The 11051-nt window shown below is 36.1% G+C and overlaps 1 protein-coding gene across 1 annotated transcript; it reads left to right on the plus strand.

The window, feature by feature from the left end:
* The first annotated feature begins 9728 nt into the window (after nt 1-9728).
* LOC102472208 (putative olfactory receptor 5AK3) lies at nt 9729-10658 on the plus strand. Its single transcript, XM_027776736.1, has one exon. The coding sequence runs from the start codon at nt 9729-9731 to the stop codon at nt 10656-10658; it is 930 nt and encodes a 309-aa protein (XP_027632537.1).
* The last annotated feature ends 393 nt before the right edge of the window (nt 10659-11051 follow it).

Consider the following 11051-nt stretch of genomic DNA (forward strand, 5'->3'; position numbering starts at 1 on the left):
TCTCATTAGTCAGTTAATCTTTTATAAAGAGTAGTTTGTGGCATTATTGACAGGACGAAGTTCACCAACTTTCCCAACATTTCCAGAAGTCCAAATCCATGGACTGACTCAGGAATACCTAGATAGGAAGCCAATCAAAACCCGAAGTACCAAGAGAAACAAGATGATACCCACTCATTACAGGAGAGGAACCCCCAAATTAGGAAACTCTCATCTTATCTAGGGTAGCTAATGACCTGCCCATTCTCCCCTCTGTTGAGACAAACCTATTTTGTTCCCTGGTATGTAAGCATACCTTCTCCAAAAAGGAAAATAAGTCTTTATCTTTATTACCCCAGCCCTTCTCTGGAGAGGGAGACATCTTTTAATTTTACTATAGCATTATAATCCTTATATAAACATTATTTTTTTTTCAGTCTGAAACCAGCCACTGTTTATTTACTGACCAGACTACAAAAATAATCATGGTGGATATCTTAGTTCTTCCTTCTAATAAGTCTGTTGATCTGGTCTTCCTTGTTACCAGCATCTCCACCTTCTACAAAATGGGTGGTCTTTTTCTTCATTCCACCTCATGGAGAAGATAATTTGAAGGGCCACAGGAAATTATTTGCTTCTTTGAAGTGTTTTCCAACAGTATAGATTTCATGAATCAGGTCCTCCATGCAATGCAATGCTGTAAAGACCTTTGCTCAGAAGAAGATTTGTGGAAATGCTACATACTGACAGAGAGTCTGTGTACCAAGTAACGTGGTTATAATATTTACAGAGTAAAAAGTTTGGAAATACATGGACAAAAGAAACACAATAGTGGTAGTAAATTTTATGATTTTTATGATATGTGAATTATGTCACAGTTTTTAAAAATTCATTTAGCTCTACACTTAAGACATGTGTCTTGTATTACAAATAAATTATATTTCAATAAAAGATGAAAAGATAAATACATAGGAAAATGAATTAAGCAGACATTTTATAAAATAACCTATGCAACTGGAAAAAAAATTCCATTAAGAGAGACAAAAATTTTATCTATCAGAAAAATGCAATTTAAAAACCACAATTTAATGCCTATACATACCCCTTAAGATAACTACAGTGAAAAAAATCTGACAATATCAAGTGCTGGTGAGGATATAGAGCAACTTAAACACTCTTATCACTGGTAGGAATGTAAAATGATAAAACTACTTTAGAACACAGACAATTTTTAAACTTAGAAAAACATTTGTCACATGACCCATTGATTCTGCCCTTACTTATCTATCTATGAGAAATGAAAAGATGGAGGGACCAGCAGTTAGCTTAATGGTTATGTCACTGAACTACCATGTAGTCACCCACGGTTCCAGTCCCGGACCCGGTGGCTTAAACTCATGCCGGGTGCGTGTGCATGCATGCCCAAGATCCAGAGACGAGAATGAAGGAGAAGGGATTGTGGCATGGCCATCCCCCCTGGGAGGTGATTTCTTGCTTTCTATCTCTCTGTCTCTCTCTGTCTTTCCAGTGAGCACACATGCCCTATAGCAAAAACCTCTCAAAAAAAAAAAAAAAGAAATGAAATGAAAAGATGTATACACATAAAAACTTATACAATAATGCTCATTGAAGCTTTATTCATAATAGCCATACATGGAAACAACAAAATGTTCAATTGGTGAATATGTAATAATTATAGAACATTTATTCAATGAAATATAACACATTAATATTAAGGAGAAAAATATAGAGCAAAGGCATTATGGGACAAAGAAATGGGTTATCATCTCTTGAAGATAATGTCTATACTATTCTCAACTGAATTGCTCAGAAATGTATACATGTTGGAATATTCACTTTGCAAGCTAAGTGACATAAATGTTTGAATGTATAAAATAAATTGAAATAAAAAATATTTAAAGTGTTTTTAAAATACATAAAACTATTAAATATTTAAAAATAAATGAATTACTAATACATGCGATAACACGGTAAAATCTGAAAAAACAAAAAGCATCAGGGTTATCTGTGAAAAGGATTAATGACAAGGGAAAATCATGGGATACCATTTTTTTGTTTTTCTTGGGTGTTTTTTTTTTCTTTCTCTCTCTTTTTGCCATAGAGCATACACACACTCACCAGAGAGGGACCGAGAGCGGGAAAGTGAGAAATCACTTCCCAAAAGGGAAAGCCACACTGCAATCTCTTCTCCTCCATCCTCATCTCAGGATTTGGGGCAGGCACAACCACACACCTGGTGTGATTTTTTCCCCTTTATTTTCTTATTTTTTTAATATTTAATCACCGTACATCTTTACAGCATACAAAATGATTTTTCCCAGTATGAATACACTATACACTGTGTTCAGTCATTAGTTTAGATATTAGTTCAGATATTACTATACACATTATCCTCAACAATTTTTCATTTTTGTGTCCATTAAGTACCTTTCTTTCCCCCCTTGATTCCCTTCTCCTTCCTCCTCATTCCTCCCTTCCTCCCACACGCTCTAGTACCCACAGCGCTCTCCATGCTTTTATACCTTCCAATCTTGCAGCTCTTCCATAGGACGTACACATTTAAGCCACCAGGTCCAAGGCAGGAATCATGGTCAGTCATATGAGAGTTGAGTGTCTTAAGTACCAGGCCCCTGCTAGATCCCATAGGGGTTTGTTTTGTTTTTGATGAAATACTGCATATTTTTAATTTGGTCATGATGACCTGGGTATATACACTCTTTAAAAATCAATAAAACAGGGACCAGCAGTTGGCATAATGGTTATGTCACTGAACTCCAAAGTAGTCGACTGCAGTTCAAGTACTGGACCCAGTGGCTTAAACTCACACCGGGCGCATGTGTGTGCATGCCTAAGATCCCAAGAGGAGAATGGAGACGAAAGGATTGTGGCATGGCCATCCCCCTGAGGGTTTACTTTCTCACTTTCTGTTTCTCTATCTCTGTCTTTCTGGCGAGTGCATGCACCCAATAGCACAAACCTCTCCAAAAAAAAAAAAAATCAATAAAACATACACTTAAAATGAGTACTTGTCTTATTATGCAAGTTATAACTCAATAAATATGATTTTTTAAGTATCTTTATTTAAAGATGACACAACTATTTCCTAGGAAACCCAGAGAATCGGCTGTTATAAGCAATAGAATTCAGTGAAGTGGGTGGATAAAAAATTACTGTCTGGAAATTAATAACAGTATTAAAAATACTGTTAAGTATTAAGAATACAATTAAATTTCCTTTCGGAAAGACCAGGTGGAGGTGTGGGGGATGAAGAGGATTTGTTTAAAGTGAGTGCATGTACATAAGCGGAATCAGCTGTTCAGCTGTGTGACATAGTACAGTCAAGTACACTGGTGATCATTTATTATATATTGCCTTATAAAAAAGTGTAGAATGCTTTTCTAGGGTGCACAACATAGTATAATAATAAATATTAAAGATGATGAATATGTTTTTATCCTTCATTACACATGGTAGACATGCTTTGAAAAACCATACTGTACACTAAAGATATGCAATAATTACACGTAAATCGGAAGTTATAATAAACTTTCTCTCTCTCTCTCTTTTTTTTTTGCTGTAGGGCATGTGAGCCCACCAGAGAAAGAGAGGAGAGAAAGAAGGAAAGTGAGAGATCAACCTACCATCTGTCCCTCCCCTTTCCCACAATCATCTCGGGACTCTGGGCGTGCACACACACACACATCAGCATGTTTTTCAGGCCATCAAATCTGGGATGTAAGCCACACCGCCAGTCATGTGGAATCCAACTGCCCAAACTGCCATGCCACTTGCAGGGAAATACATGAAAATGAACTTTGCAAAAAAAAAATGCAAGATTTTATTAAGATATCTCCAAAAGAAGGAGACTTGAGCGTATTAGAACATCCCCCATTTCTTTGTCAGTTCTATGATCTTAGTGTATTAATTTAACTTGAACCCAACATATAAAGAAATGTTTTGTAAACCCAATACATAAACGGATTTTGAGGTGAATGATTCCTAGTCACAAGTTATTCTACACTTTAGGGGAAAGAAATTGCAAGCAATAGTAATCAGGTAAAAAGGAAATTACATGGTATAAATGACCATGTTAGCTACAAAGCTATGATAAAATTGTGTGGTACTAAGATATGAAAAAATAGGCAGATCAATACAACAAATATTAAATCATAGAAATAAACCCAAATACACAGAGAAAGTATTATATCATAAAGATGATTTTGCAATTATGAGTAATCATGAATCATCCATTCAATAACATTAAATAATTACCAAATATTAAATAACAAAGTAAAACCTGAAACTTTTCACCAAACACTTGATGAAAACAAATTAAAAATGGATCAATTATTTAAATTTTTAAAGCAAACTTTAAAAATAATAAATTTTATAAAACCCTTTGAGTGAAGAAATCCTTTACTAAGTTGAACAAAATATATTTACTAAATAAAGACTAAATTTTTTTCATGGTTAAAAGAACACAAAAAGCAAAGTAAAAATAATTAATACTGAGAAAGGAATATGTGCAACTCTTTTAAGGTAGGATATTTGACTAAACATGCCAATTTAAAAACAGAAAACATAATTTTAAGAATATATATGGGGACCAGCAATTAGCATAATGGCTATGTTGCTGAACTCCCATGTAATCGACCACAGTTCAAGTCCCAGACCTGGTGGCTTAAACTCACATCGGGTGCGTGTGCATGCGTGCCCAAGATCCCGAGAGGAGAATGGAGGAGAAGGGACTACGGTCTGGCCATCCCCTCGGGGGGTGATTTTCTTGCTTTCTGTCTCTCTATCTCTCTCTGTCTTTCTGACGGGCGCACACACCCTATAGCAAAAACCTCTCCAAAAAAAAAGAATATATATGAACAGATCATTTACATTTAATAGAAATACTAATGACTTACAGAAATATAAAAAGATGTTCAATCTGACGCAGTTAAAAAAAAAGGAAAACAAAATTAAGATGTATTCATTTTCTCCTATCATAATGACAAGAAACAATAAAAGTTTCATAACACCATGTTAGTGAGGACTTGGAAAAATAGTTACTCTAGATTAGCTGGAAATGGGAGGGAGGGAGAGAGGAAAAACATGTAAAAAGCAGGGCAACTCTCAAAAGAGAAGAAAATACTCCCTAATGGCAGTAACACAAAAATAATCTTCCTCCTCTGGAAAGCTTCATTTTCTTCAGCAAAGAGTAACTAATGAATGTTTTCCCAACTCTATCTCAGATTCTCAAGGGAGCAAATGTCAGTCTCTCAATCCCCAGCTATAAACTCCCTGAGCGTAAGGAACCAGAGGGAGAGACCTTCATGGGCATCAGCCCGCACCAGTTGTAGAAAGAATCTAGAGGTAAGTCCTGTGTAAGTAAAAGGAAATGATTCCCATTGTGCCACATCAGCCAGGTCCTAGTCAATGTGTGCTTGAAGGGACAGAGCGCCCGGGTCAGAGCACAGTCGTTTTGCCTCAAGACCAGAAGGCACCACTTCACTTCTGGGAATAAAGTGGAAACAAAGTGAAGGAATTAAGTTTGGTTGACTGTTACCTAGCAAAGGATGGGAATAGACAAATGGTTGAATGAATCATTTTTTAAATTAATCAGTCAACGTTATATGACACTAATGCATCGTTTATGATCTTATCACGGCCATTTTTTGAGTATGCATTCAAAGCTGACCGTATGCTGGGAAGTTTACACAGATTGGCTCACCTGACCCTCATATCCCTGCAAAGCAAACTTTCCTTTTTCCTCTTCTTCAGTTTATTTTTTTCATTTTAAAATAATTAGAGGTACACAGGAAGTTGTAAAGAGAATGGTGGCCTCATGTACCTTTTTCTCAGTTTTCTCCCAAGATTGTAACTTACAAAACAATACTGCAACAAAACCAAGATTTTTATATTGGTACAATTGTGTGTATAGCTTCGTGTCAACTTCACTATGTAGATTTCGGCAACCACCACTACAACCAGCGACAAAAACCTAACCCATTCCAGAACTCAGATCCTAGTCATACCTCCCCTTAAAGTCACGTCACCTCCTTCTCCATGACACCCATAACCCTGCCAATCACTAATCTGGTCTATATTATTTTGTCATTTGGGGACGTGACAACAGTAATATTATAGATGGAATTACGCCTTTCGAGATTTTTTTTCCCACTAGCATACTGCCCTCGAGCACAGGTTTTGTTGCTTATAAACTGCCAAACTCTTTTCCAGAGACAGTGTACAATTTCACCAGAAAGTATGAGAGGTCCAGTTGTTCTGGATCTTTGCCAGCATTTATTACTTTTTCCACTATAATTGCTAGGTAGTGATATCTCATTTTTTTCTTACCTTGTATTTCCGTAGTGGCTGATGATGTTAGACATCTTTACAGGTGCTTATATACCATCCACATAGCCTTCTTTGGTGAAATGTCCTACCACGTCTTTCACTCATTTTCTAATTTAATTTTTTGAATATTGCAATTTCTGTTATCACACAAAAATTTCCATGTATAAATATATAAAAATATATAAAGAACAGTAAAACAATCACATCTTTAGTCATGATACAATTCAAACTACAAAGTGACCAACATTTTTTAATACCTTTTGTATCTGTCAATAATTACCTTCCCATTTAGCCTCCACAAAAATAGCAATTATTCTAAAACATATGACTATAAATGTCATCTCATGTATATGCACATGTATACACACTCACACACAGGATTTTCAGAACATCCGTAGAAATGCATATTGTAAAAAAGTGTGCATGGATTTCAAAAAAAAATTTTGCAACCAAACAAATTCATACTTTAATTTTTCCGTAAGCTTTATGATGCCCCATTATATAATGCATTTTGGGGAGAAATTGTTTCAAAGATGTTTCTTCTCCCTTTGCAGTCTCTGCTTCTGACAAGCAACCTTTTTCTCTTTCTTTGTTCTTTGGATATCAGGTAAGAATTGTTTAGCTGTTTATATTATGGGCAAAGGAAGCTCTAAGTTCTTAGATGAGCTAGTGTGGGTATTATTCCTAAAAGTTCCTCATTCTTTTAATACCCTATTCAGCCCTCTGACAGTGTACCTGTTGATATTAATTCCTGAGGATTTTGAGGATTTTGCAGTATAAACCTAGCTACTTCTAAACTTCCCCTATTTTTGGCTCAAGATTTGGTCTTCTTGAGTATAAAAAAATCAATAATCACTCACAAATCCACTTTTGAGATTGGCACTTATACTATTACTGTATCTTCTTAAAGATGTAGTCTTATTTTGTTATGTAACTGCAATGATAACTGTTTAAAGTTAGACTAGCTGCAATAATTTAAAGAATCTCTAAGTCTTAATGCTTTATCACAGTAGAAATTCTCAGGAACGGCACATGGCATAATGGTTACATTGTTGGACTCCCACATAGTCAACCGCAGTTCGAGTCCAGAACCCAACAACTTAAAACTCATGCTGAATGCATGTGTGTGCATGCCCAAAATCCTGAGAGAAGAATGGAGGAGATGGGATTGTAGCATGGCCATAACCCCTGGGGGAGGTGATTTCTCACTTTCCGTCTCTCTGGCAAGCACACACACCCTAAAGGAAAAATCTCTCTTTAAAAGAAAAGAAAAGAAGTTCTCAGTTACTGACTGCCCCATAGCCTAGTGGTTGGCGGAGTTGGATCCCACATGGCCAACACAGTCTGAGTTGTGATCCCAAGAACCTGAAAAACAAACCATGCTCATTTGTTTCCATGTTCAAAATCCTGACAGGATAGAGAAATGGAGGAAAAGGGATTGTGGTGTGACCACGCCCCATTGGGGTAATGTTTTCTCCCTCTCTTTCTCCTCTTTCTCTGTCTTTCTCTGTATCTCTGGGTCTCATTGGTGAGTATATACAAAATTCTCAATCACATAAAGTCCAATGGAGAAAAGACATTATTACTGAGGTCTCTGTTCTACATAGCCATTCAAGAACCCAAAAGAGACTGCCATAAACGACAGAGGTATGACTGCTAAACTAAGAAAACACAAATACAACATGTTCAGAGAAATCCCTATTCATACAAGCAATGAACAATAATTTAGTTTAAGCAGTCACCATGCAATATTCACATTTAAACTGAAAAATATTACTTTTGTTTTTCTGCAATTTAAATTTAACGAGATGTTCTGTATTTCTTGCTGGCAATTCCAACATCCAACCTGCAAAGTTGCTCTCAATGTCAATATCCAACGAACAGCTGAAGAGGAAAAGAATGGGTCAAATTATTTCAGTTTGCAGGCATCCAAGTAGAGGGGAGCTTGTTCAGGGCTAGAAACATCACATGTGACTCCTGCCCAGGTTCCTATGGCAGGGCATTATCTCCTGCCACACAGAAGGAAATGTGGCTAGAGGTATGGTCTAGTTTGTTCCCAAAAGAAAAGACAAATCCTAATAATCAGCAAGTAAATTTCTGCCATACCAAGAGTCTATTACATATTACTCTACTAAAAGCAAGCTTAGCAATATGGGATGGTATTTAAAAAGCAAGGCATTAAAATCAGCGTGTTTAAGGGCTTTCAGTGTATGGGGAATTATTCATCCATGCATATCATGTACACCTTAGTATAGAGATAACCCAACTCAGATTTGGGGAGAAAAAGACTTACGATTAAAATATGTTACCAATAAGTAGTAATTCAATAGTTATAAATTATTTTGTGTGTGTGCAGTTAGACAATAGTTTACCAAAAAAGACAATGGAAAATGCTAACAAATCTGTTAGAAATCTATACATATGTATGTGTGTGTGTAATAACATAAAGAGGCTACAAAAAATGAAACTAATGTAATCAAAGAGAGGGCCTATCTCTCTCTTTCTCTCTCTCTCTCTTTCTCTCTCTCTCTCTCTCTCTCTCTCACACACACACACACACACATAATTAGAGTATTATCTGGATTCTGAGTAATATCACATACATGAAAGTTGCATATTTAGGGTAATAGTACAAACACATGCAGAAGCCTTCAAACATGTGCAGATCAAGACTAGATCTCAGAAAATTTCTCTGAGCAATGCTATAAAATTTAAAAGTTTGTAACAGGATTAAAATAATAAATGGCTGAGAAAATAAGTAGATTGTTGAAAAGAGAAGTAATTGTATTGGAATATTGGTTTATATAATAAAACAAATGAGAAAGCAGTTTAATGTGATGATAAAGTTAATTTATGATCATATCTATTAGAAGTAAATATTTTTTTAGAAGTTTTTGCTATAGGACACATGCACTTGCCAGAAAGACAGAGAGAGACAGAGAGATAGAAAGTGAGAAATCATCCCCCAGGGGGGGATGGCCACACCGCAATCCCTTCTCCTCCATTCTCCTCTTGGGATCTTGAGGACTCACACACACACGTCCAGCGTTAGTTTTAAGCCACCGGATCTGGGACTCAAACCACGGTCGACTACATGGGAGTTCAACGCCATAGCCATTACACTAACTGCTGGTCCCTAGGAGTAAATTTTACTCTATAAAATCTTTATTTTGAAAATGAATGAATTCATGATGCATATATCTCTCTGTGTGTGGAAGTTTCAAGAGTATATAAAAAAATTGGAAAGTGATAAAAATCCGTTGCGTTGTGTTTGACATGAATACCAAGTCAACAAAGTGACATATACTATTAGAGTCTTTTCAGTGTTAAAAGTAACAGTTATTTCCCTTCTTTTCCCAGTACTTTCTAGACTTTTGGCAACCATGACAGAAGAAAATAGCACTGAAGTGAGTGAATTCTTTCTTCTGGGATTTGGTGCTCAACACAAGTATCAATATGTCCTCTTTGTTGTATTCCTGGTGATCTATACAACCTCCATGGTGGGTAATATTGGGATGATCCTTCTCATCAATACAGATTCCAAACTTCAAACACCCATGTACTTTTTCCTACAACATTTGGCTTTTGTCGATATCTGTTACACGTCTGCTATCACTCCCAAGATGCTGCAAAACTTTATAGTGGAAAATAATTCAATATCATTCCGGGGCTGTGTGATACAACTATTATTTTATGCAACATTTGCAACCACTGACTGTTACCTTCTGGCTACTATGGCAGTGGACCGTTACGTAGCCATCTGTAAGCCACTCCGCTATCTCACAATCATGTCTCGAACAGTCTGCATTCAGCTGTTAACTGGTTCATATATCATGGGTTCAATAAATGCCTCAGTACACACAGGTTTTACATTTTCCCTGTCCTTCTGCAAGTCCAACAACATCAACCACTTTTTCTGTGATGTTCCTCCAATTCTTGCCCTTTCATGCTCCAACATTGACCTCAACATCATGCTACTTTCAGTCTTTGTGGGATTTAACTTGACATCCACTGTGTTGGTTGTCATCTTCTCTTACATATACATCCTTGCTGCGATCTTAAAGATGTCTTCTACTGCAGGAAGGAAAAAGGCCTTCTCCACATGTGCTTCCCACCTGACAGCTGTCACCATATTCTATGGAACCCTCTCTTATATGTACTTAAATCCTCCTTCTAATAACTCCCAGAATAATATGAAAGTGGCCTCCATATTTTATGGCATCGTGATTCCCATGTTGAACCCTCTGATCTACAGCTTGAGAAATAAGGAGGTGAAAGAAGCTCTAAAAGGAATAGGAAAAAGGTTTTTGTAGATTGGATACAAATTGTCAAAACTGATCATGTCAAAGTATTTAGTGGGTATGGTTTTATCATAAATTAATGTTTCTGAAATTTGAAAGTTGTTCACCTGTTAAGTCAATGCAACATCTTTCAACATAAAAGTTTTAGAATGTGAGATATATAGTAAGAGATTCTCCTGAGACTCGTTTTCCAGAGTATAGATTGAGAACTATATCTTTTACTACCACTAGGAATGAAATTTACTGGTATTATTTAAAATATTAAGAAACAGGTATAAGCTTTATAAAGTATTTTCTCAAATATATTTTTAAAAACTAGAAAAGCTCTTATTTATATATAATCATAATTAAAGTTGTAACAAATTATTCTTCATTCATTCCTATAAGCTACCCAAATTGGTTACA

The sequence above is a fragment of the Tupaia chinensis genome, unplaced genomic scaffold (assembly GCF_000334495.1).
Source record: "Tupaia chinensis unplaced genomic scaffold, TupChi_1.0 Scaffold000709_1, whole genome shotgun sequence".
Lineage (NCBI taxonomy): Eukaryota > Metazoa > Chordata > Mammalia > Scandentia > Tupaiidae > Tupaia > Tupaia belangeri.

Bases quoted from the DNA above. Each gene is read 5' to 3' on its own strand.
- LOC102472208 (XM_027776736.1), top strand. From the start codon at position 9,729: ATGACAGAAGAAAATAGCACTGAAGTGAGTGAATTCTTTCTTCTGGGA.